Raw genomic sequence first — 26,790 nt, 5'->3', positions numbered from 1 at the left:
TAAAAAATGTTTTTTTGTAAGCTGGATGGTGGCAGCACATACCTTTAATTCCAGCACTTAGATAGTCAGGTCAGGGCTAACAGAGAAACACTCTCTTAAAAAGAAACACAAAAATAATTTTATAATAGAAATGATCTGTGGAGTTGAATGCTAGAGGCACATGCCTTTAATCCTAGTACTTGGGAGGCAGAGAGAGGTAGATCTCTGTGAGTTCAAGGCCAGCCTGGTCTACAGAGTGAATTTCAGGATAGTCGGCTATACACACAAATTCTGTTTTGGTGCTCAATTGAGGGATGCTCAGTTCTTTTAAGTCTTTAAAGATGAGTTCAGGTGTTTTGCCTGTATATTTTGTGTACAATATGTTTTCAGTTCCTATATAGGCTGTAAGAGAGTCTTCTGGAAATGGAGTTACAGACTGCTGTCAGCTGCCTCTAGAAGCAAACTCAGGTTCTCTGGAAGACCAGCTAGTGCTCTTAACCATTAAGTCATCTCTTTGGCTCCAGAAAGACTTAATAAGCAAGCAAACAAAGCTCCAAAGAACCAGAAGAGGGCATCTAATCCCTCGGAGTTGTGGAGCCACAGATGTAGGTGATGGGAATTGCACTTGGGTCCTCAGAAGAGCAACATTTTAAATAAAATACTTCAGGGGCTTCATAGATGGCTCAGTGTGTCAGGTGGTGTTTGCTGAGCCTGATGGCCTGGATTCAAGTCCCAGGACATACATGGTGGAAGGATAAACAAACTACTACGAGCTATTTTTTTTCATATGTAGACACATGCATGACAAATGTCACACATGCATATATATAAATATAAATTATATATGTGTATATATATATATATATATATATATATATATATATATATATATATATAAAAATTGTGTTTTGTATCCCTAACACTATACTTAAAACAAGATAATGTATACCTTGGCTGAATCAGGAACAACAAAAAAACATGAGCTGGTCAAGGTGGCACAATCCTGGAATTCCACAATTTGGAAAACTGATGCTGGAGTTCAGAGCAGCCTGGGCTACATAGTGTGGTACTGTCTCCTAGAAACGTTTATTATGAGATATATAGACTTGAAAATTTCGAGATGGTGAGACTTTTGGAAGTTGTTGAAAGTTTTGACTTTCACGAAGTGCCAGATATAATATTGAGAATTACACAGAATTCATTCCTAAAACCCGCACTCCTGAATAGGACTTTTGTACCCTCAAGAACCGAGAAAGTAGAACTGGAGAGATGGCTCAGTGGTTAAGAGCACTGACTGCTCTTCCAGAGGTCCTGAGTTCAATTCCCAGCAAACACATGGTGGCTCACAACCATCTGTAATGGGATCTGGTGTGTCTGAAGATAGCTACAATATACTCAAATACATAAAATAAATAAAGAAAAACAGAGACAGCGGCCAAACATGGAGGCTCTAGTAGGAGCACTGGGGAGACAGAGGTATTGTGTCAAGTACTAGGTCATCCTTGTCTACAAAATGAACTAGGCTAGCCAGAACTACATATATCATGTCAGAAAAGCAAAACCTTAGAATGCAAGCCGGAAGTAGTAGCATGAGCTTGTAATTTGGGGTACACATCACAAAACTAAATAATGAAAAGATCCGAGGCAAGATGACACACTGTTATTGTGTAGGTTAGGATTACATTACTTTTAAAATTCCCCTGCACATAGGTCTTGGGATTCTAGAACTTTGGTGATGGGATGGCACCGGCAGGGTGTTTAAAGGAGGCTATACTCGGGTTCAACTAGGCTAGTTTCTGTGTAGGAACGGACGGGATAACTTTTGCCATTAATTTTAATACATTATCTTCACTTAAATGTCGCGATAATCCCGAAGGGGGGAGGGCGGGACTTGACTCTGACGGTTTAGGGACTCATCTGACAGGTTCCAAGAGGAAAGCTCTAGAAAATAAGTAAAAGCAACACTCCACACTTTCGGAAGCGGGTGGGCGGTGACAGAGGAAGGGGCGGGCACGCGCACGCGCAGAGCTTCCCAGAACCCTCAAGCTGGCTGTTCTTGTCCCTGCGGACATCCTCTCAGTGCTGTACGGCGGCCGGCTCGGGCCAGAAGCTTGGGATGAATGGAAGTGCAGGGTGCAGGTTGAATTAACTCTCTGCTTTTCCCTCTCTCCCGGTTGCTTCTGCCTTTTCTTTTTTTTTCTTTTTTTCCTTTTTGCAGTGTTCCCATTCTGATCCCCGCTCTGTCGACGACCCGGTTGGTCCAGCGTCAGAGTTCTTGGTGCCCGAGTCGACCCCGGGCATAGCCGGTGTTTAGGGATCCGGATAATCGCCTAGGCCCAACTTCGGACCGCGTTCTCGATTTCTGCCCCGTCCGGCGCTCGGACGCGGTATCCGAGAAGGTCTCTTGAGGCTGGAGGCTTGATCTCAAGGTATGAAGCGTCTGCTTCTCGGGCCCAAGCGCCGCTTTGTCTGAAGTCCGTCTTCTTAGTCCCCGGCACTCGGTTCTCATTGCTACCTGGCAGAGACCCCTGAGCACACAGGTCTTGCCACCTTTTCCTCGAGCTTACTCTACTGTTTAAAAGACCAGTGTTTGCTATTGAAAACAGCAACATTTCTGCCCACGACTCTTTGTCCACAGGTCTGCTAGTGAGTAGGTTTTAAGACTTGGTGGTCTCTGTTAACTGTTCCATGTCACCTCTCTTTTCTGCTACCCTTTAAAATTTCACTCAAGACTACAAGTGCCCAAAGCGAGATTCTCTTTTCCTCCCTCAGCTGATTGTACCTACATATCTACCCCTATAAACAATTGGGGAACAGGAGAGAGTTGCAGCTTTTAGAACCTTGAATCTGACATTACTTTTGGCTGGAGAGATGACTTACCAGTGATTCCATCTAGTAGGAAGTTGGAAAGAGAAACTCAACTGATATATATCATATGTCACATATATATGGTAGGCTTGCAAAACTAGTGAGATGCGGCTGTGGACGTTCATTTTCTCTCCATATTTCACGGAGCTCACCTAACTGTGGTAATGAGGAAAGTCTTGAACTGTGTTTAGGTAGAAGGATTCAGCCCGGAATTCTCCCACCAAGTATTTCTCCCCAAGTATTAGAGCAAAAGATCCCTACATTGGGAAGACACATTAATCTGCGTTGTCATCCCTATCGTCCAGATGTCAGTAGAAACATAGAGACAGAAACCTGGGCTTTAATTGTGCCAACAACATTGCCAATGCAAGGACCTACTAAATATTCAGTACACCTTTTCAGGTTTTTCAGAAGGTTTTCATACACACGGGGCGTAGACATCGACTTTCACTTTGTTGTTTTGACTCCGTAGGATCGAGAGAGATGATGCCTGAGTGCACAAGCCTTCAGTTTGTCAGCCCTTGTGCTTTTGAAGCCATGCAGAAGGTGGACGTCGTTCGCCTGGCATCTTTAAGTGATCCAGAACTAAGACTTCTCTTGCCCTGCTTGGTGAGGATGGCTCTTTGTGCTCCTGCCGACCAGAGCCAAAGCTGGGCTCAGGATAAAAAACTTATACTTCGCCTTCTGTCTGGAGTGGAAGCTGTCAACTCCATTGTTGCACTGCTGTCTGTGGACTTCCACGCCCTGGAACAAGATGCCAGCAAAGAACAACAGCTCAGGTATAGTCCACTTCTACGTGACTTGGGATTTAGTTGATATTCCCAAGGAGGGGATAGGATGTTGTTCAGAGCTGTCAGAGCTCCTCCAGAAAAGAGAGTGACATTTTCAGTTCTGTTTATAGTTAAATTCCTGAGAGCTGCTTTCTGTGTCATAAAATGTTGCTTAGAGAAGATTAGCTACATTTTAGGTCAGTTATTCTTGGTGGGGACTGAGTAGGAGAAGGTCTTCTAGGGTGGAATGCTTTATGGGAATCACTGAGCTTTAAAGATCACGCTGATTCCCCGAGACTCCAGGCTGGTTTTGTATCTTTTCCTGCCACTTGTGTATCTGTAAGAAAGCCATTGTTGTGGCAGTGGCAATCACTAATTTACAGTTTGTGAACTCTTGGAATACATGGACACAGTGCTTCAGAGGAAATGGAAACCAGTTACCGAGAGTGCATGATGTCAGGCTGGCCTTGCCAGTGTCTTAACGTGTTTCCCATGTTTGGACTTCACTAGGCATAAACTTGGAGGAGGCAGTGGAGAGAGCATCCTGGTATCACAGCTTCAGCATGGACTGACTCTAGAATTTGAACACAGTGATTCCCCTCGTCGATTGCGGCTTGTGCTGAGTGAATTGTTGGCAATTATGAACAAGGTGCTTTATAAAGAAAAACAAAAAACGAAACAACCTTTTCTTTTTGGCCCAAAGTATTCATGACTTGATATCTGCATCTAGAAAATGTCAGCAAGGCAGGTTATGTGTTCTGCTGGTATTTCTGTTGTGTTTTGTGTTCTTCTTTCAAAGACTGAAGGGACTTTTTTTTTTTTTTTGGTTCTTTTTTTCGGAGCTGGGGATCGAACCCAGGGCCTTGCGCTTCCTAGGCAAGCGCTCTACCACTGAGCTAAATCCCCAACCCCTGTGTTCTTCTTTCAAAGACTGAAGTGACTTTTTTTTTTTTTTTTTTTTTTTGGGAAGACAGGGTTTCTCTGTGAGGTCCTGACTTTCCTATAGACCAGGTTGGCCTACAACTTCCAGAGATCCACCTGCCTCTGCTGTCTCATACTGGAATTAAAGGCATGTGCCACCACACCCAACTATTCTGTATATATCAGGATTTTTTTGTGTGTATGTATGGAATTGATATAATTGTTTTTAATATCTTCAAGATAATTTTTTTAAAGATTTATTTACTTATTATATATAAGTACACTGTCACTGACTTCAGACACACCAGAAGAGGGCATCAGACCTCATTACAGATGGTTGTGAGCCACCATGTGGTTGCTGGGATTTGAACTCAGGACCTCTGGAAGAGCAGGCGGTGCTCTTAACCACTGAGTCATCTCTCTAGGCCCTTCAAAATAATTTTTAAATTTTTGTTTATTTTACGTGTATGAGTGTTTTGCTTATATTTCTATGTCTGTGTACTTTATGAGTGCAGAGCTCAGACGAGAACATAGGATTCCTTGGAACTGGAGTTCTTGATTATGTGGGTGCTGGGACCCACACCTAGATTCTCCTCAAGAGAGGAGTACTTTTAACCACCGAGCCATTTTGTCTCTCCAACCCCCCTAATATTTGTCAAAAAGAAACTCAACTTGTAGAAATTACCAAGTTTGGTAGCACTTTTTTGTTTGTCTTGACTTTGAATCTCTAGAACCCTTTTACCACATGTGTGGTGGTGCACATCTGTAATCTAGTGGGTCTTGGTGAGATGGGAGACAGGAGAATATCTGGAAACTCAAGGGCCAGGTAGCCTGGTGTATACACCCAGATACAGAAAGAGGGACCCTTTGGGTTGGAGAGATGGCTTATCAGTTAACAATACTAATTGTCCTACCGAGGACCCAGGTCCAGTTCTCGGCCCCCACATGGCAGCTTACAGTTATCTGTAACTCACACATAGATAGGCAAGACACCAATGTGAGTGTAGGAGAACGGGGATGGGGGGGTAGGAGAGTCAGGGGGAGGGAGGGTGGGGGGATGGAGGAGAGGGACTGACTGTCTCAAGCAAGGTGAAAGTTGAGAACCAATACTGAATATTGTCCCATAATCTCCACTTATATGAATACATGTATATATATATATGTATATATACACATATATATATATATATATATATATATATATACACACATATATATACACATACATACACATACACACACACAAACACACACACACAAAGGTTACTTTAAGTCATGAACCTTTGGCTAATGGTTAATTGAAACTTTCCCATACTGTAATTTTCTTGCATCTCTCGTAAATACATCCTGGGTGTGATGAGAGCCATTTTCTTCTGTGGTGATGTTAATGTCTAACATGGCCTTGTTCTCATGCAGGAAATGGGGTGACATACTACCATAGGAAATTTAAGGAACATAGAGGTTATTTTCTTGATTTTTTTTTTTTTTTTTTTTTGTCTTCTCCCCCAAGTTTCTTTCCCCTCCTCCTTTGAGACAAATCTCCTTATTTGCTTAGGATGACTGCAGACTTCTGATCTTGTCTTGTCTCAGTTTTCTGTGTGCTAAGATTGCTGGGATGTACCACTGTCCCAGGCTCAAAGCTGTCATTTCTTGTGGGTTTTGTTGGTGTTGTTGTTGTTGTTTTACTTTGTCTCTATTGGTCATTATAATTAAATGAATTTGTTTTTGTTATACTGCTTTAACAGTTGAAAGTAATTTAAATTTAAAGTAATTGTATGTTTGTTACTGTGAATGCGTTGACACATATGTAGAGGTCAAGGTTACCTTTGAGGAGTCCCTCTGTGCTTCCTTCCACTGTGGGTCCTGGGAGTTATAGTTTATCAGGCTTGTGTGGCAAAGTGCTTTTACCATCTTGTAGCCCAATATTGAGTTTTTAGCCAACAATTTATACATACAGCATCCTCTACTGTTTCTTGGCTTGCCTTGTCCTTTAGGTTTAAGTACCTCTGAAAATGTGGATTGGATTCCACACACTCTGTCTCCGGCCCTCTCTTCTGTCTTCGGAGGGGGGTGGGCACAGTCCCACCTGGTGCCAGGGTGGCCTTGTAACTTGAGACTTTTCTACCTCAGCCTCTCATAGGCTGGGATTATAAACAGTAGCCATTGTGTGGTTCTGAGACTACTGCTACCATGTCTTGGTAATAATCATGGTTGAACTGTTAAAACCAATAGGGTCCCACAGACCTTGTCTCAGTGTAGTAGCCATATTGTAAGTGGTGACTTGAGCTGGTGTGGAAGAGCACACCTTCAGTCCCAGCAGGAGACAAGCAAGGACCTTAGGTCAGTAGATTAAAGGCCAGCCTGGTCTGTGTACTAAGTGTATGCCATTCTAGGTAAATAGATTAAAGGCTAGCCTGGTCTACGTACTGAGGTCAGAGTAGCCACAGATACATAGTGAGACCTTATTTCAACTGCCACACAAACTCATGATTTGTGAGCTCAAAAACAGAACAATTAGTTTCCTTAAACTCAGTTGTTCTTCCTGCTTCCCTCTTCTCACTAAGGTGTCGGAGTGCAGTGGGGAGTTTTTCTTCAAGTCTTCTGAGCTCTTTGAGAGCGCCGTGTACTTGGAGGAGGCTGCGGATGTCCTTTGTATCTTACAAGCAGGTACTTCACTGACTGACAGCCGAGTGCATTGCAGACACGCAGAGAGTCTGGGCTGCCCCTGTGACTCCTGCACCCGCAGAGCTGTGTGTGTCTGTGTGTGTCTGTGTGTGTCTGTGTGTGTCTGTGTGTGTCTGTGTGTGTCTGTGTGTATCTGTGTGTGTCTGTGCCCGGATGTCCTCAGGATGGAGGTACAGGCAGTCGTAAGCTGCCCGATGGGATGTGGGGCCCAGGTCCTTTGCAAGAGCAGTGTTCTTTCCCCAGTCTCAAATTTGGTATTTTGTATCTTACAAAGATTATCAAAAGGGGATGTGGTCCAGCATTTGTCAGGAGTATTGTGTCAAAATCCAGACCGTCTTTGTCTCCGAAGTGAGATGATGCCTCAAATAATACCGCTTCCCCCGAAAAAACCTTACAAATCTAAAAGTTACTTAGTAAAAATATGTCTTAAAATTTTAAAGGGTTGGAAAGAGTTCAGCAGCTGAGTGCTTGCCGCTGGGCCAGAGGACTTGCATGTGGTTCAGGCGACTCCCAGGCTGTAACTCTGCTCCTTGGGATCTAACAGCTTCACATAGACACCGCATGCACATTGTGTCTTTTAAAAAAGTTTAAATTAAGAATGACTAGCATTAGAACAAAGACTCAGTGACTTCTACAATTTGTATAGGATGCCATGTTATATACACGTTAACAGTGTACATTTGATTTAATGATTTATGACTTTAGTGAGTTCATATATATTTATAATACATTGATCAAACAGTAAAGTGCAGAAGGGATAAATAAAATCTCTGTTTCAGTTAATATTAAAACTATTAATGAGGGGATTAAAATTAGATATTAAATATACTTATTACAAATATATTAAATACACATATATATTATTAGAGCTAACGTACATTTTGCTTTTTCAGATTCTTTTTAATGGGGGTATATATATATATATACACACACACATACATATATATAAATACATACATATATATATACATACATATATATATGGTACAATAAAAACAAGAAAATATAGAAATGAAAAGATTTTTATTAAAATAACTTTTTAGACCAGTGCTGTTCGGGGAACCTTCTGCTGCATTCTGGGTTGTGCTGTCCAGTTAGTGACCCCTCCCCTTGTCTCATGTGGCTGTGGGTAACTGAAGTGTAGCTGTTGTGACTGAGGAGCTGGTGCCTAAGTGACTTGCATTTTGGCGACATCTTTGAAATGTCTGGCTATTGAACATATGACGCTATAGGGGTCACGTCTCAATAGTGACGGTAGCTGGTTTTTCTTCCAGAGCTCCCTTCCTTGCTTCCTATAGTGGATGTGGCTGAAGCCTTGCTACATGTAAGAAATGGTGCCTGGTTCTTGTGTCTCTTGGTAGCCAACGTTCCTGATAGTTTTAATGAAGGTAAGTACAATTTAAGAATGAAATATTGGAAAACTTTGATTTGGCATATTTGGGGCCTTTTTTTTTTTATTTTTTTTTTGATAGTCTTGACTGTTAGCCTAGCTGTCCTTGAACCTGCCTTTGCCTTCTGAGTGGGGCTGCTGTTACAGGTGCATGGCACCATACTCAGTGCTATGTTTTCCCTCCCTTTTGTGCCAGGGTGGGACCCAGTGCCTAAGCTACACCCTAGACCAGTCCGTCTTTTTTTTTTTTCTTTTTTTCTTTTTTTCTTTTTTTCGGAGCTGGGGACCGAACCCAGGGCCTTGCGCTTGCTAGGTAAGCGCTCTACCACTGAGCTAAATCCCCAACCCCCCACCAGTCCGTCTTTTAATTGAAGTGTGTAGATAATTAGTCATTTAGTGCAATTGTGGTGGTGGTTAGGTATGCCATGCTATTTTTATCTTTTCTTTCCTTTGTATCATTTGTCACCATATATTTAATTTATGTGTATTATAAGGCCTGAATAACATCCGTACTGCTTGTATTTTAGCTAGTTAATTCTTTTTCTTATTATTTATTTCCTTGTTTAGTTTGTGTGTGTTTGCATATGGGTGTGCATGTGGAGGTCAGAGGACAACGTCCATGAGTAGCCGACCCTCTTCTGCCGTATGTGTCCTGTGGTAGGGCTTGGTGCTAACCATTTGGATTTGCAGAGCTACTTCACCAGCACCCACCCTTTCCTGATTTTTTTTTTTTTTTTTTTTTTTTTTTTGGCAGGGTCTTGTGTAGCTGAGTGACCTTGAACTTTAAGTTAATCTCCTTCCTGGTCATTCCCAGTGGTGGTGGTGCACGTGTGTTCGGCCATGCCCAGCTGATTTTAAATCCTTTTTAAAATGTGGGGAAAAGCTTTATCTGTGTACTTAGTATTTTTGGTGTTCTTCATTCAATTGCCTTCGTTCCTTGTAGTGTAAATTATTTATATTTATTTTTTATTTCATTTTATTATGTGTGTTTGGGGTTGAACCCAGAGCTACTTGCTCTGCCAATGAGTTATCCTTTGAGCTTAGAAGGGTAGATTTATTTCTTGGCAACAGTTTTCCCCAGGATTTTGTCAGGAAAAATATTTTGCTAAAATTTATTTTAAAAGTAAACAACCTTTTATTTTCAGTACTGGGGATTGAGCACAGTATCTGGCAAGCCCTCCGCCACTGTTCATCTGTCTCTTAACTTTCTTATTCTGAGACAGAGGCTCAGTAAGATGTCCAGGCTAGACTTAAACTCACTTCGCTGCTCAAGCAGGCTTTGGACTTGTGATCTTTAGACTCGTAAGCTTCAGACTCTGGAGTAGGTCAGATCACAGCCTTGTTACTAGGCTGCACTGATTGTTTTGTTTCCTCAGAATTGATTGCAGAGCCTCATCAGTGCTAGCCAGGTGCTCTTCCACCCAGCTCAGCCTTGGCTCAGCCCTGGCTCAGCCCTGGTTCAGCCCTGGTTTTGTTGTTTTCCTTTCGACACTGAATCCCTATTTAGCTCCAGTTTGCCTGGATTTTGCTATGTTGTCCAGGCTGGCCTCCAATTAGAGATTCTCCCCCAGCTCCCTAATGCTGTGAGTAGAGTTGTGCCTCATGGCCAGCTTGAGTATATTTAGTTGTTCACTACCTTTGTCCTTGTGGGTTTATAGTAGCAGGTATGACTAGGCCCTGTCCCCAGGTTGTCATTCCCTAAGGACTATTTCAGTCCTTTGCTCCTTTTGACTTGGTTTCTGTTGAAATACTATCAGGTTCTCAGGGTCTTCCTTCTACATTGTTTACGCTGCACAAATCGTCGATTTTCAAAAATAAAAAAATGGTTTATAACATCTTACTTTAAAAAGCTTGACAAAGCTTAAACTAATAGAGGCTCTTAAATAATAGTTTGTAGGGGCCTGATCAAAAATGGAGAACGGCAGGATGAAGAAAGCCTTGGAGGGAGGCGCAGGACAGACGCCTTACGCTTCTTATGCAGAATGAATCCTTCTCAGGCCCTGAAGGTCCGGGGCATGGTGGTAAGGATCCTCTTGTCTCTTTGTGACAGCACGTTTTACTAGGATTTCTCTGAGGTTGTGAGAACCCTGTAGAAATTGGGAATTGTATTCATATGCCGGCTGAGTGAGCTGCCTTCCCTCTTGGTCTAACGTTTGTTGAGCTCTCTTCCTCTGTACTCCAGGTGCATTAAATGAAATGTCCTGGCTCTTTCCCATGTCGTATTGTGTTTGATTTACTCTTCTCTGCTGCGTTAGGTGGAAGAATGTCACTTGCCAGGCCTTGGGGTAGCTTTGACATTGGATCATACCAAAACTGAAGCTTGTGAAGATGGAGTGAGTGACTTGGTTTGCTTTGTCAGTGGCTTGCTTCTTGGAACAAATGCAAAAGTCAGGACTTGGTTTGGAACCTTCATTCGAAATGGACAACAGGTGAGAGTCATGTATGCACGTAGGGAAGACTTACTCCCCAGGGCAGTTATTAAGAGTGGAGAAACTGCTTAGCAGGGTCTTTTTAGCTAGGCCTGGTACCGCGTACCATAATCCCTATACTTGGAAAGCTGAGGCAGGAGGATTGCTATTATTTCAAGACTAAAAGCCATGGGAGTCAGGCATAGTAGCATACACCTTTAACCCAGGACCCAACAGTAGTAGACAACTGGACCTCTATGAAGTTGAGTCCAGCCTGGTCTACATACCAGCTTTCAGGCCAGCCAAGGCTATATAGAGAGTCTGTGTCTACAAAACAAAACAAAACAAAAGTCAGGGTGAGAAGGGGAAAACAAAGGAAAGAAAAGCTATCTTTAGACCAGTGCTTGTCAGACTTAACTTTAGGAACCTCCTTACATTTAAAAAAAAGGAAAAAGGATATGAAAGCCGTATGTTCATATGTTTTGATATTTCCCAATTAGAAGTTAAAAATTTTGAAAAATTGAGTTTATTAAAAAGCATGATTAAATATAAACATGAAATGTGTGTTGGGGGGGATGTGTGTTTTGAGCTCAGTCTTGGTTTTTAGTCAAGGCTGGCCCTCAGTTCTTCCTTAGACTTGTCCCTAAGCCTCCTGATTACAAAAAGCACAGGACTGTCCCCCGTGCTTAGTAAACGTCACATTTTTAAAACATACAAGTGTTTTTAAAAAACTAGTGAAGTAGTAGTAGTACTATTTTACAGTTTTTTAAATCTCTTCAAAGTCTAGTTTAGTAGAGGTCTTTGGAGAATGTACTTTACCCTACTAAGAATGGGAGGGACAAGATACCATCTCAACATTGCAAATAGGTATTGTACTTTCTGGACCCCTGAAAGAATTTGGGGTTGCTCTAGGTTCCTATGTTAGGTTTTTGAGAACTATTACAGTAGATCATCAAAGTAAGTTATATTCTGTAATTTAATGTGTGTGTGTGTGTGTGTGTGTGTGTGTGTGTGTGTGTGTGTTAAAATATATATTGAAGTTTGCATTCATTTTTTAGATACAGTTCAGAACTTTTACAGTATAAGGCTGGAGACTCGGTGGGTAAATGCTTTTTATACAAACATAAGGACTTGACTTTAGAACCCTAGCAACCATGTAAAAACAGAGTGTGGTAGCAGTTGTCCGGAATTCTATGTTGGGGGAGCTGATATGTGAGAGTCCTGGTGTAGCTGGAATGTCGTGTTTTGGTTCAGTCTAAAAACGTAAGATGGGGCTGCTGCAAGGGTGGCCCAGCGGTTGGGAGCACTCCTGCTTTTCTGGAGGACACAAGTTCTATTCTTAGTACTCAGAGTGAGCAGCTCACAGCCATCTGTCACTCTACGTCCAGAGGATCTGATGCCCTCTGTGCAGCCTCCCTTTCCTGTGTACATATGTACACAGAGTCAAATAAATAAAAAATAAATACATCTTTAAAAATAAAGGAAGTGGGGAGTTGGAAGACACCCAGCATTTGTCTCTGAGCTGTACATTTATACAGCTTGTGTGTATGCGTGTACACACACACACACACACACACACACACACACACACATACACAAGTGTGCAAAGATAAGGAACCCTGGCAGTGTTATGCATATATAACCATTATCTATTTTGAGGATTTTGTTTCTTCTTTTGTTGTCTCGGCTTTACACTTGTTGGGTAAGCATGCTATATGAGTTCTATCCTGTGCTCTAGAGACTCTGAACCCATTCACTTGCCTGCTCCTCCTTTTTCCTGTAACTGGTGTTGATCTGTGTGAATTCTGGGTGTCTTTGTAGGTACCTCATATGAATCACATTATAGGATACTTGCCATTTTGTGTATGTTATCTTCTTAACATAATGGTTTCCAGGTTCATTCTTGAAGCATGTGTCAGAATTTCCTTAACCAAGCATTGTTACATATACTTTTAATACTAACACTCAGTAGCTAGAAGCAGGATTATGGGATAGATACATATCATATTCTCTGCCAGCTGGGCTACATCATGAGACCCTTCCATCATGTAGAAAACACTCCAACAAAGGAACTTCCTTCTTTTTTAAGGTTGAATAATACTCCATTGTGTGTATATATTAATTTTGTTTTTCTATTTACCTTTTGATATAAATTATATATTTTATGGTACATAATAAATAATTTAATAAACAGTGTGGTGCATTATGTTTTGTGGTCCTGAGATTGAATTCAGAGCCTCTCATATACCAGGTAAGTACTCTCCCACTGAGCTGCTAAGTCTCACTAAGTTGCCAAGATTGCCCTTGAATGGCTTCTTCTTCTAACCTGAGCAGTTAAGGTTACAGGTGTGCTAGCATGCCTGGCCTGTGAGTTGTGTCTTGCAGCAGGTTTGTTCGTTCTGTGTGTGTGTGTGTGTGTGTGTGTGTGTGTGTGTGTGTGTGTGTTTGATATAGGCTCTTCCTTTGTTCCCTAGGCTGTTGTGGAATGTGATAGCCTAGGCTGACCCAGTCTGAGTCTGAGGGAATCCTCATAAGTGTTGGTATCGACTACAGGCATCGCCTCCATTGCCAGCATTCTTTCCCACTCAACTTTTTGTCTTGTCTTGCCTTGTCATGTCTTGTCTTGCTTTTCCTTCCTTCCTTTCTCCATCCATCCATCCATCCATCCATCCATCCATCCATCCATTTATTTATTTAGAGACACAATTTCTCTGTGGTTCCGGCTATCCTGGAACTCACTCTGTAGACCAGGCTGGCCTGGAACTCATAGATCTGACTGCCTCTGTCTCCCAAGCGCTGGGATTAAAGTTGTACACCACCATCCCCTAACTCCACCATTTTTTATCTTTGCAGAATACTTCAGTTTTTGCAGAACAATTTTTTTGTGCTTCTGAGTAGAATTTGCTGGTGCAGAGTGAAACACAGGTTGAAACAGTAGCCTGTGTATGGGTTAAAAACTAGTTTTGTCCCAAGGTATCACATCATTCTACATTCAAGACTTACTTTCTTTACAGTTGATGGCTTTGCTTTTTAAAAGGGAATGCACATGTATTGTGTGACTGGTGTGTGGCTGTGTGCTGAGTACTCAGGATGTTCCTCTGTTCCTCTAAGTCCTGTGTGCACCACATGTTTCTTCTTGGAATTTTAACGTTGCTGTTTCAGTCAGGCTTATTATTCTTTCCCTGACAGCAGTCGTCAGAATAAGCACTGATTAAAGTTATCTGCCACCATACCTGCCTAAGGAAATGCCACTCCCTTTGTAGTTTAGCATTCCTTTCTTGTGTGTGATCCTTCTTTGTTGGTTTCTTAGTAAGCATTGAGTGCTTGCCTCTTGTCAAGTACAGTGTTAGACTTGAAGAGTGAATGACGACTAAAATATCCCTGCCTGGAGAGCGGGGCTGGGGTGCTGCCTCTGGAGGTACAGACTCTCAATCATGACTCTAAAGGCGCATAATACTACTGTTTATTTCCTTGTCAAGAAGGAACGTGGGTTCAGGGAGGTTAGCTAATGTGCCATGAAGTGTAATTAGTGGTAGCCCTAGAGCTTAAGACAGAGGCTTTCAGGCTCTCCAAACCCAGGCTTGCAATTGTACTGCCCTAAGGCTTGGAAGTACAGTATAGGTGCTGGGAATTAAGCCTGAGTCTTCTGCAAAGCAGCAAGTGCTCTTACTTAAGTAAGAGCCATTCACAAGCCCTACTTTGAATTTTTTAAAGAAGTTGTTGTTCTGCAGTCTGGCTGTACTGGAACTTGCCATATAGACCGGCCGCCCTCCAGCAGCTCCCCTGCCTCTGTCTTCAGAGTGGACGGCAACACTCAGCTAAGGCACCTCTGATTACTATTCACAACCCAACCGCAATAATTTAGCTTTTCCTCTGCAGTCAGTGCAAGCTGGGGTGAGTAGATGAGTAAGTTTTGAGTTTTCTTACTGCAGTTATAACAGGCTCCCCTCCTCACATTAGGTCAGCTGCAAGTGCTCATGTGATGAGGTCTGTTCAGCTTCCTTTGAATTTAGTAACTGCCCCATCCTCTCTTCCTTTGGCTCACACTTCTTACAGAGAAGAAGGGAGAACAGCGGCTCGGTGCTTTGGCAGATGAGAAGGCAGCTTCTTCTGGAGTTGATGGGCATTCTCCCCACAGTGAGGAGCACCCGTATTGTGGAGGAAGCCGATGTGGAGATGGAGCCTACTGTGTCGGTGTACTCGGGGCTGAAAGAAGAGCATGTCGTCAAAGCCAGCGCACTCCTACGTCTATACTGTGCCTTGATGGGGATTGCTGGACTCAAGTACTCAATCTGATATTTCCTTCTGTATCTTTTTCTTCTTGTTTCTAATCTCAAAGAAGTTGACCAAAAGGCCTTCATTAAGAGGATTCAGGTCTTAGTCTTACTAGCTTATATCAAGATTGAAGGTATTAAAGCCAACTGTCATTAAGGAATATTTTGATCTAATTTAGTCTGGTTACAAATAGAATTATGCAAATATCAGAGGGACAGGAGTAGTGTCTAAGTTTTTAATGACAGTGTAAAGGATCCTGTGACTTACCACACTTGAGTGAGCCACTACATACCATACCTGGGCCCAGTTGAAGGAGATCCTTTAGAATTGACAGGCTGTCTTCTTGAACACGAGTTCTAAGTTACTGTACCAATCCTTTGGAATACTGCTCTCAGCTGGTCTCTGAACACTGTGTCTCCAGCTCGTGTGCCTTTCAGGTCTGACAGTTCACTTAAGCAAATGCTGGCCGGCCCATCAGTCTGGTTCAGATCACGTCATTACAACCCATTAACCCATAGCTGCATGAAATGCAGATTGCTGTGAGCTCTTAAGTACACGTATGACTGTACATAAATAATATGTGCTTGTTATGTCTATGACCTCTGCTATTACTTCCTTGGAAGTCTGTTGGTCACAGAACCCTGTTTATTTGTTATTTGATTTTTACACAGACAACAGAGTAATTCAACTTGCTATTCTCTGTGGCAAATCCTACGTCGTTTAAATCAAATGTCTCATTCAAAAAGGAGACAATTGAAAAGAAAGAATTAGCTAATAAAAGTGAAGGTGTTGGGCTTGGGGTAATGGCTCAGGGTTAAGAATGCTTGCTCTGCAACCATGATGACTTGAGTTTAAATCTCCAACACTCGTCTAAAAAGCTGAGCATGGTTGAGCATGTCTGTGACATCACCTCCTGTGAATGTGAAGGAGACAGACCACACCCCAGGAGCTTGTGGTTAGCAAGCCTAGAGGGAGCAGCTAACTTGTACCTGAGGCAGTAAGACAGAGCACCCTCCTCTGCTCCTGCATGCATGCCCAGACACGAACACCCGTACATTCATGTGCACTACTCACATACAACTCACATGCTCGTGCACGTGTACACACATATACAAAAGTAAGTAATTGGATGTAGTTTTATAAAGTGAGACTAAAAAGTTTGTACGTGAAGGGTTAAAGTGTTGGAAAATTTGCTTGTTTACTGAGCAAACAAACACACAAATTTTGTTTGCACTTTTAGGCCAACTGAAGAGGAAGCCGAGCAGCTGCTGCAGCTGATGACCAGCCGGCCTCCCGCCACGCCCGCCGGGGTTCGCTTCGTTTCGCTGTCCTTCTGTATGCTGCTGGCCTTCTCCACACTTGTCAGGTATCATGCTGTGCAAGTCACCCGCCTTCTCAACTGTGCTTCTATTTAAGTGTTTGCATAGGGGCGAGTGTGTAGTGTAGGTAACATGTTTGCCTAGCACGAGTGTTGCTATCACAAAGGGCATATAACATGTTATTACAGGTTCACCACAGAAACCGGCCAATAAAAGGTATCAGTGTCTACTGAATGCTAGCCATTTTATTAGTCTTTGTCAAAGTTTCTTCCGAACATTGTTAAAGGCTTTCTCTACTTTTGTAATTCTTTCTCTACTTTTTTCCTTCCTTGGAGGTAATATCTTTTGGTTCTTGAGTTGTTTTGGGTTTTAATAGTACTTTTAAAAACTTGTAAAAAATTTATTACTTATTTCTTTTTTTTTTTAAAGATTTATTTATTTACTTTATATGAGTACATTGTAGCTGCCTTCAGATACATCAGAAGAGGGCATCAGATCTCATTACATTGTGAGCCACCATGTGGTTGCTGGGAATTGAACTGAGGACCTCTGGAAGAGCAGTCAGTGCTCCTAACCCCGCTGAGCCACCTCTCCAGCCCTATTACTTATTTCTTACTTGTTTATTTTTTATTAGGTGTTTAGTTAGCACAGTGTTTGTGTGTGTGTGTGTGTGTGTGTGTGTGTGTGTGTGTGTGTGTGTGTGTGTGATGTGTGTGGGGTGTGTGTGTGGTCTGTGTGTGTGTGTGTGTGTGATGTGTGTGGGGTGTGTGTGTGGTCTATGTGTGTGTGTGTGTGTGTGTGTGTGGTGTGTGTGTGTGTGTGTGTGTGTGTGTGTGTGTGTGTGTGGTGTGTGTGTGTGCATGCTGCTATGGTGCATGCATGGAGGTCAAAGAACAACTTGAAGGACTCATTTCTTCTACCATGTGGGCTTCAAGGATTGAACTCCGCTTATCAGGTTTGGCTGCAGTTTTGCTTTAAATTTTCTTGGTGTTCTGTGTAGTAATAATTCAACTCCAAACTGCAGAACTAAATCTTGCTGATTGTGGTGACTCATGCCTCTAATCCCAAGTCACAGGAGACCAAAACAAGAGGACTGCCGTGTGTTTGAGGCCAGCCTAGACTACGTAGTCCCAGATCCAGGTGTGGTGGTACACAGTTTTGAGACTTATATAAGGACATTGGAAGAAGGAAGGGTCTCAAAATACCAACAAGAAAACCACTGACACACAAAACCCAACAACACAGAAACAAGCTGCGGCTGAATGTCCTCTGGATCCGGTCTGACTCAGTACAGTCTGTTGGTCTGATCTGTTTCCTAAGTCTTGCCCACAGCAGCGTTGTCTGCTCCAGTCTTGGCTGGGTTCCTTTGTACCTAGTGTTCTACAGCTGTACACAGGCATAGATTTTCGTTTTGCATCTTTAGAAAGCAGTCATGTGGGAGGTAAATTCTTCAGAGCAGGGGTGGATTTCTGAAAATGCGTCCATTTTGACATTTGGCAAATGGTTTAATGGCATGTAGAATTCTAAGCAGGGAATAATTTCTTTTGAGGATTTTGAAAGTGTGTGTCTGTTCCGTTGTCTCCTAACTTCTTGCTTTGTTGTCAGTGTCTGAAGTCATTCCAGTTCCTTGTCCCTTTGTGTGGCTTCTTCTCAGTCTTTCTGGCTGGCCTGGAATTTACTGCAGTACTTTGGCACAGCCTTCCAGTGCTGGGTTTCACAAGCATTGCTGCTCTGTCACTGGAGGCACCCAGTGGGTCCTTTCCAACTGGAAACCAGTGCCCTTTAGTTGAAGGAGATGTCCCTGCACTGCTGTGTTGCTAGTGTCTTCCCCTGGGGTCTCCGTGTCTCAGCCTCCTGTGTGAATCTTTCAGAAGCAACCAACTGTTGGATATTCTTTTTTTTTTTTTTTTGGTTCTTTTTTTCGGAGCTGGGGACCGAACCCAGGGCCTTGCGCTTCCTAGGCAAGCGCTCTACCACTGAGCTAAATCCCCAACCCCTGGATATTCTTATCTCATACTTTTCTCTGTGCTTTGCTCTTCTTTTTGAAAACTACCATAAAACACTTTGGTGTAGCTTGGCGATCTTAGCATTTTAGCAGTTAATCCCGCCATCACCACAATCCCTTACAGGTGTTTTCGCTGTCTGCTCTCAGGCTCTGTCTTCACTGCAGGCTTAGTTCCTGAGAGCTCTCTTTTTGTTCTTTATTCCTTTATTCACTTAATTCCTTGTTGTTGGTTTTTTGATTTTTGTAGAGAATCTTGTCTGGAACTTGCTGTGTTGTTAAGATTGTCCTTTAACTCCTGGTTTCCTCCCAATATTTAGATTGTTTGCTGACTGATTCCTGATACTGGACTTTCCTTGTTATAGTAGCCCTTGATTCCTTGAAGGCTGCTGATTTTCTCTAAGGCTTTTTGTTAAGGAGCTTTTATTGCATTTATTTATTTTGTGTGTACATGTATACGTGTGTGGGCACGCATGTGCCATGCATGTGCGTAGGGTTCTTGGAACAACTTGTGGGAGTCAATTCTTCCCTCACACAGGTCCCAGGGGTCAAACTCATGTGGGTTTTTCGTTTTTGTTTTTGTTTTTCAACCATCTGAGCCTTTCCACCAACCTAGAAACGTGTTTTGTTCAGGAAAGTATGTGAGTCAAATCAAGTACAAGTGGTGGTAGCTGTGTGCTTCAGGCGTTTTCCCCGGGCCCTTTGTAACAGTTACCTCATTCCACTGAGGAGCCGGGTGTTTGGTGGGAGGACTACAGCTCAGACAGTTAGGTTTCAAAACACACCATCCGGGGTTGGGGATTTAGCTCAGCGGTAGAGCGCTTGCCTAGGAAGCTCAAGGCCCTGGGTTCGGTCCCCAGCTCCGAAAAAAAGAACCAAAAAAAAAAAAAAAAAAAAACACCATCCATACCCGCAGAGGCGGATCCCACTGGCTCTGGCCGGCCTCCAGGCATGGCCCATACAGCACTGTCTTGCCTTAGTGGAGTGACTGAGGGATAGTTGAGCAGTGTTATGTATAGAAATGAATGGCCTTTTAAACGTTCTTAGCTTGGAGTAGTGAGAGAAGCACACTGTTCAGTTGTTCTCTGTTTTACTTGCAGAGAGGTGGAAGAGAGCTGTGACATTTGTGTACAAGCCAAAGTCAGAGTGCCATTTAATTTTAAGTATGATGATTGTTCTAAAGATGTTATTACTGCCGTTGGGTTAGTGAGGTGACTGAGTGGGTAAAGACACTGGCCACCGAGCCTGACACCAAGTTGTCTTCTGACCTCTACACACGTGTCCTGCTGTACATACCCACACAAAATAAGTAAATAATAAATGGAAAAAAAACTTAAAGTTATTACCGTTATTTTTATAGCCATTTTAAATATGCTGAGCTCATATTCTTAGTTTTTGTGATTAGTAATAATTTCTGACTAAAATTTAAAATTCTACCAAAAATATTTTCATAAATTAAATTTGAATTAAAAGATACATTAATTTGTTAGATTTTAGAACTTGGTTTCTGACTTTTTGATGCTCAAGGAATTTTTTTTGTTTGTTTATTTTTGTTCTTTTGAGACAGGGTCTTACCATGTAGACCAGGCTAGTCTTGAATTCACAGAGATCTGCCTTCCTCTCTCTCTCAAGAGCTGGGATTAAAGGCTGAACTACCAAATTTGATGCTTATGTTTTAACATTTGATTTTTAAAACATTTTCCTATAGGAAGTAACTGGCTAGTTTTTAATATAGTTCTTTCAACATTTTAATCCCAGAGACCTTTGTTTTTCCAAGGAATAAGAGGGAATGTCACTCTATACAAATATATAGTTACTGAGAATTGAGGAGTTGGCTGGAGAGACGGCTCAGTGGTTAAGAGCACTGACTGCTCTTCCAGAGGTCCTGAGTTCAATTCCCAGCAACCACATGGTGGCTCACAACCATCTGTAATGAGATCTGATGCCCTCTTCTGGTGTGTCTGAAGACAGCCACAGTGTACTCACGTATATAAAATAAAAGTTAAAAAAAAAAAAAAAGGAATCGAGGTTTTGACAGTTCAGGTCGATGAAGCCAAAGCCACCATCTTTGAGTTCTAGAATTATTCATCTCGTTTATAATTAATGGTCCAATTCAGCAAACCGTTCATTTGAGCTGGTATTTCAAAATAGAGAAGAAAATGAAACTCCTATGAAAAATAATTTCAGGGCTGGAGAGATGGCTCAGGGGTAAATAACACTTTGTGCTCTTGCAGAAGACCTGGGTTCAGTTCCCAGCACCAACAGTGGCTCAGAACCACTGGTTCCAGGGGATCTGAGGGCACCAGGCATGCACATGGTGCAAACAGGCAGAATCCTTGTACATGTAAAAAGAGTAAATAAATCTTTGGAAGTCGGAAAGATTCTTTCGGATTGTTCCCATCACTGCTCTGGCTTACGTGTGGCATGTGCTTTCTGCAGCACGCCGGAGCAGGAGCAGCTGATGGTCGTGTGGCTCAGCTGGATGATCAAAGAAGAAGCCTACTTCGAGAGGTAAGGCCAGCAGCCATTTGTGTCTCTTAGCTGACAAGGCTTTTCTTATTTATTCCCTCCTTGAAATTCATAGTTTTTCTTCTGTTTTAACAGTACATCAGGTGTCTCGGCATCTTTTGGGGAGATGTTGTTATTGGTGGCCATGTATTTCCACAGCAACCAGCTTAGTGCTATCATTGACTTAGTCTGCTCCACTTTGGGGATGAAGGTAATTGTTAATTATCTTTTTCTGAAAGAAAGTGTGTCTAAGCTACTTACATAATTAACTATATACATATAATTAGTGTATTTATGATCTTTTATAGTCTAAAATAAATACATCGTGTTCATTAAAGTAGTTTCAGTTGTTTGCTAGTTTGAAATTTTATTCAGGAATTCCTAGAAAAATAGGAATTACATTTATTCAAAATCTGTGTGGACATATGTACATGTGTGCAGTTGTCCACAGAATCCAGAAGAGGGAGGGGAGCCTCAGGGGCTAGAGTTCAAGTGACCTGATATGGATGTTAGGAACCAAGTGAGTGTCTTCTGCAAGAGCAGTCCACTGCCCAGCCATTTTTTCAGTCTTCTTTCTTGTTGTTAGGCTGGCCTGGAACCCATGCTAGTCTCAATGGTTTTTTTTTTTTTTTTTTTTTTATCTCCTATGTAGATTTTCTAATTTATTCTGAAGCTTAGATGTATAAACTCATATAAATGTACACACAGGCAGTCCACATCTGTATCCTCATACACTTGTCAGTCTATTTAAGATAAAACTGTGGCAAGCAGTTATTACTAAGTAAGTGCGACTTTGCCAAGTGTTTGTGAATTCTTTCAGATTATTTTTTGTAGAGATATTTCCAGTTTCACTGTTCACATTAAATACAGCAGAGCCCTTGGTTTCTTAAAATCCTACTATGCCTAGAGAGCCCCATTTTTTGTAACTTTTTAAAAAAATTTATTTATGTATTTATTTATCAAGACAAAGTCTCCCTATATAACCTTGGCTATCCTGGAACTTGGTATGTAGACCAGGCTGACCTTAAACCCATAGCAATCTGTCTGCCTCTGCCACCTGAGAGCTGGGATTAAAGGCGCATGCCACCATGCCTGGCCTGCAGATTTGATTGGTGAAGAATGGGCACTCTTTTTTCTATTTTTTTGACTATTAATAAAACTAGTTCTGCTTTTTTTTGTTTGTTTGCTTTTGTTTCTTTTAGACAAGGCCTTGCTGTGTAGTCTAGAGTGGCTCGAAGTTTTACGTGGTCCCCTGACTTTTCACAGGAGTGCTGGGTTGTACGTGTGAGCCATCACCCAGCTTACCAGGGTTTACTCTGGTTTACTTATGGCCTTCTGCTTCACGGGAAGTCTTTCCTTCTCAGTACCAAAGAACAAGCATAGGGCTCCTCTTACACTAGGCAGCACCCTTCCACTGGGCCACATACGGTTCGGTTCTGCATTGGCTTTAAGTTCGTCCATTCGAGGTATAATTTGGTGTGTAGTGTCATGTGTATAACTAAGTGCATATGTGTGTATGAAATATGTATGTTTTTGTCTCTATTTATTAGATAAACCTTTTCTACCCACTAACTTAAGATGCCAGTAGTTAGTACAATTTATTAAGTAATTTTAAAGTATGTTTTATCTTTATTTTTGACAAGTTCTCAGTATATTGCCCAGGTTGCTCCTGGTGCCTGAGACACAGGCATGCGCATGTGTGCACCGCTTTTACGTGTATGTTTTACATTGGTTCTGCTTCTGTGAATTTTAATGTCAGGCTTGAGAGGTCACTTATGAGAGAAAAATTCAACTTTTCAACATCAATATTGTGCATTATTTCCATATTGGGTAATAAATTCATGAAAGTCAGTGTACATCATACAGTTTTACATGCTACTGGAATTCTTTTAACAATTTTAGATCGTGATTAAGCCAAGCTCCTTGAGCAGGATGAAGACCATCTTCACACAGGAGATCTTTACAGAGCAGGTACTGCCTTCTGTCCTTAGCTCCTCACTGAATTACTTAAGAGAGTGAAGTAGTCTTCCTTCATCACTTTCAGTGTGGAATGGTAATGTATTTCCGCATTGTACTCTCTGTGACTAATTCATTTATCTCATTACAAAACAGTATACTTGAGTTTATAGACTCTTGAAGCCCTGGTTAAGTTTTTAGGTTGTAAAGTATTTGCAGTTAAATTACAAACTAGCCTCTGGTTCCTTATTCTTTTGTTTACATTTATTTGGCTTTAGTACCCTTGTCTCTGGGTGAATCTAAGATTATTTTCCTTTTTAGTAAAGTGATCCTAAAAGTAAAAATTAATTCTCAAATTCATTTGCCAATTCATATATATCTCCTCTCTGTATCTCCGGCTGCACTGGAATAATATATAGACAAATGTGTAAATTCTCTGAACTTTCTGTAGTCCTGTTTCAGCCTCTTTAGTGCTGGCCCAGCTCAGACAACTACTAGAAAAAAATTTAGCAACCACAGCCACCCTTCAAGACAAGTAAGAGCGTAGTCTTTTATTTTATATATGTAAAAATAGATTTGAAAGGTAGAGAGACCTTATCTAGAGCCAATTAACACAAATAATACATTTTACATTTTTAGCACTTCTCATGTGTGTTTGTTTACTTATTATTTTTATTGTAGTTTTTTTTTGGTGGTGGTGGCAGAAATAGGCCTTTGTATGTTGCACTGCTGCTGTACCACTGAGCTACCTCAAGCTCTTCACTGTATCTGTGTAAAAGTAGCAGAAATTATTACCACTTCCTAGGTATATACTGCTCGCTTGCTCCCTCCCTCCCTCCCTCCTTCCCTCCCTTCCTCCCTCCCTTCCTCCCCCCCTCCCTTCCTCCCCCCTCTCTCTTTCTTTCTCTCTCTCTTTCTTTCTCTCTCTCTCTCTCTCTCTCTCTCTCTTTCTTTCTTTCTTTCTTTCTTTCTTTCTTTCTTTCTTTCTTTCTTTCTTTCTTTCAGTGTACTGAGGATTGAACTCGGGAATTTGCACATGCTAGACAAGCATCTTAACCCGAGTTATATTTCTAGCCTTAGTGGGTAAAGTCTCACTAAGCTGTTCAAGGTGGCTTTGAACTTGTGAATCTCGTGCTTCATCCTTTCTTGTAGCTGAGACTACAGATGAGTGTTACCACACCTAATTTACTTGTCACTTAGACATCATAAAAATGTTCAGGCACAAGTCTGCAACCCTAACACACTGGACAAAGAGATAGAAGGAGCAGGAGTTCAGGGTCATCCTTAGCAATATAGCGTTTAAAGCCCGCCTGATCCACATGAGACCTTGTCTTACCTAAAACTTGTACCAGTTGATTCTCATTATTCATCCTCATGGGCTACATTTAAGTGTTGATGGTCTATTTATGTTGGTAGTCTATACACTATATCTTTTATCAAGCTAATTTCCCATCTGTTATGTGTTTTTTTTTCCTCTATTTATTTTATTCAAAAGAGTACACTTTTGCTGTCTTCAGACACACCTGAAGAGGGCATCAGATCTCACTACAGATGGTTGTGAGCCACCATGTGGTTGTTGGGAATTGAACTCAGGACCTTTGGAAGAGCAGTCAGTGCTCCTAACCACTGAGCCATCTCTCCAGCCCTTGTTATGTGTTTTAATGCTATTTTTCCATTTCAGGTTGTCACAGCCCATGCAGTGCGAGTTCCTGTCACCAGCAACCTGAGTGCCAATATTACTGGGTTTTTGCCCATTCATTGTATTTACCAACTTCTCAGGAGTCGATCGTTTACCAAGCACAAAGTGTCAATAAAAGTATGACTTCACATTTAGATTTTAAGCTGTAACTCAGTTCTCTGTCACTAGTTCTTGGTTTGTTTACTGTAGTCTTTCCTGTGGTTTGTATATGTGTGGATGCCAGCATCCACATGGCAGCTCCCAACTGTGTATAACTCCAAGATCGGACACCATCACAAAGATACGTGCAGGCAGAATACCAGTGAGCATAAACAAACAAACAGGAGGCCCAACTTCACATTTTTAAAGCAGTATTATAACTTTTTTTTACAAAATGTATGTTTCCACTTAAATTCTCAAGTAGCATGTTTTTATATTTTTGTTGGATACAAAATGTATCTAATGACCCCGAGCTGGTCTGGAACTTGCTTTGTAGCTGAGGCTCCCCTTGAGTTCTTGGTGGTCTGCTCTCCCTCCACGTGCTATGTGATAGGTGTGCACTAATATGTCTGGCTCATTCTCCAAATTTCACTGTTGTTTACCAGCTCTGCTGTTGCTTTTTGCAAATTGGTCACCAACAGAGTCAGTGCCTAACTTAGGTTTTCAGTCTTTTGTATTCGGTTATATCACAGAGTAGAAGGTTTCCTAATGAGAAGTCTGAAGTACAATAGAAAAATGGTTTTGAACCTTTTATGAATGCCTTTATACTTGAAAGGAGCAATGAGCAGTTTATATGTGGCGTCTTGTCAGGGGCCCTTGCTTTGACGATTGAGTGACAGTATTGATTTTGAGCCGCGTTGCATCTTTGGCTTCTTTTGTGCTTGTATTGAGTACCACAGCCATGGATTGAGAGTCCAGATGCACACCTCATGGTTTTGCATGTCTTCTACCCACCAGTAGGTAAGTGGTGGTCCCATGTTAGTTCTTTTCTAGTCCACTTTCTTAATCACCCCTGCTACAGTCGTCCTCTGCTGACAGAGAGCGAGCTCTGCGTATAGTCAGAGTAGGGAATGTTGAAACACATAGACCCACAGCCAGGCTGCTCTCCATCTTAGACGTGCGTGTCTCTCCGTAGATGGTGTTCCTGGCTAAATTATAGACTAATTAGGAAAAGAGGTGGTATATTTTAGCTCCCAAAACTACTGGTGAGTACATTGATCTGAGAAACATGCAAAGCTACATGTGTGGTTAAAACTACACGTGTTAAGGCTGCGCGTGTTAAAGCTGCATGTACTTCCACAGCGTTGATCCTTTTTAATTGTCCTGATTTAATGCCTTTTTCTTGTAGGACTGGATTTATAGACAGCTGTGTGAAACTTCCACTCCACTGCACCCGCAGCTGCTTCCTCTGATTGATGTGTACATAAACTCTATACTTACTCCTGCATCTAAATCTAACCCTGAAGCCACAAACCAGCCGGTCACTGAGCAGGAGATACTCAACATCTTCCAGGAAGTCATCGGGGTAAATAAAACACTGGTTCTTTTACACCTGTCACGTCTCTGGCTTGGTCCATCTTTTCTTCCTTAGAAGCCTTATAGGTAATTCTGATTTCAAAATAAGATTAATATATAGGTATACACATTTGCACATATGCACACATAGAGATTAAATTTTATTAGCTTACTAATAAAAATTATATAATAATATTAGTTCCAAGTAGTTTATCAAACAATACTTTTTGAAGAATTATATATGTATAAATTTTTAAAAATTATTTATCACATATATATATATTTTTTTTTCTAAATACATAGTTTTTGAGACTGTCTCTCTCAAACTCATCATCTTGCTGACTCAACTTCCTGAATAAGGGAATAACTGGCTTGCCCCACCGTGGGCAGCAGAAGGAGTTGTTTGTTAAGGTTTAATGGGTACCTTGAAGATAGGTATTTGCTAAAGGACTGTGGGGTATTTCAAAACTTCCAATGTGGTGGTGTTTAGTTTCCTGGAAATTGAAGATGCACCTG

The 26,790-nt window shown here is 41.7% G+C and overlaps 2 protein-coding genes across 5 annotated transcripts in view; both read left to right on the top strand.

The window, feature by feature from the left end:
- LOC134480843 (large ribosomal subunit protein eL21-like) overlaps nucleotides 1–26,790 on the top strand; it is a 1,068,210-nt gene that overhangs the window by 97,853 nt on the left and 943,567 nt on the right. The gene's annotated exons all lie outside the window — the stretch shown is intronic.
- The window catches only part of Ints2 (integrator complex subunit 2), a 47,509-nt gene continuing 22,715 nt past the window's right edge, over nucleotides 1,997–26,790 (top strand). The window contains exons 1-14 of one of the 4 annotated variants that reach the window (XM_008768072.4): nucleotides 1,997–2,408; nucleotides 3,320–3,626; nucleotides 4,128–4,266; nucleotides 7,103–7,205; nucleotides 8,498–8,611; nucleotides 10,504–10,634; nucleotides 10,869–11,042; nucleotides 15,078–15,304; nucleotides 16,537–16,662; nucleotides 21,057–21,128; nucleotides 21,222–21,336; nucleotides 23,028–23,096; nucleotides 24,763–24,897; nucleotides 26,108–26,284. In XM_008768072.4, coding sequence (XP_008766294.1) covers nucleotides 3,331–3,626; nucleotides 4,128–4,266; nucleotides 7,103–7,205; nucleotides 8,498–8,611; nucleotides 10,504–10,634; nucleotides 10,869–11,042; nucleotides 15,078–15,304; nucleotides 16,537–16,662; nucleotides 21,057–21,128; nucleotides 21,222–21,336; nucleotides 23,028–23,096; nucleotides 24,763–24,897; nucleotides 26,108–26,284 — 1,878 coding nt within the window. In that variant the 5' untranslated portion in view covers nucleotides 1,997–2,408; nucleotides 3,320–3,330. Of the gene's footprint in view, nucleotides 2,409–3,319; nucleotides 3,627–4,127; nucleotides 4,267–7,102; nucleotides 7,206–8,497; nucleotides 8,612–10,503; nucleotides 10,635–10,868; nucleotides 11,043–15,077; nucleotides 15,305–16,536; nucleotides 16,663–21,056; nucleotides 21,129–21,221; nucleotides 21,337–23,027; nucleotides 23,097–24,762; nucleotides 24,898–26,107; nucleotides 26,285–26,790 lie in introns of those variants that run through there. The other 3 variants (XR_005489890.2, NM_001100630.2, XM_063269393.1) reach the window with 3 other exon arrangements.

This window comes from Rattus norvegicus, chromosome 10 (genome assembly GCF_036323735.1).
Source record: "Rattus norvegicus strain BN/NHsdMcwi chromosome 10, GRCr8, whole genome shotgun sequence".
NCBI lineage: Eukaryota > Metazoa > Chordata > Mammalia > Rodentia > Muridae > Rattus > Rattus norvegicus.
The sequence above is the reverse complement of the archived record's forward strand: the minus strand, read 5'-3'. Positions and strand labels throughout refer to the sequence as shown.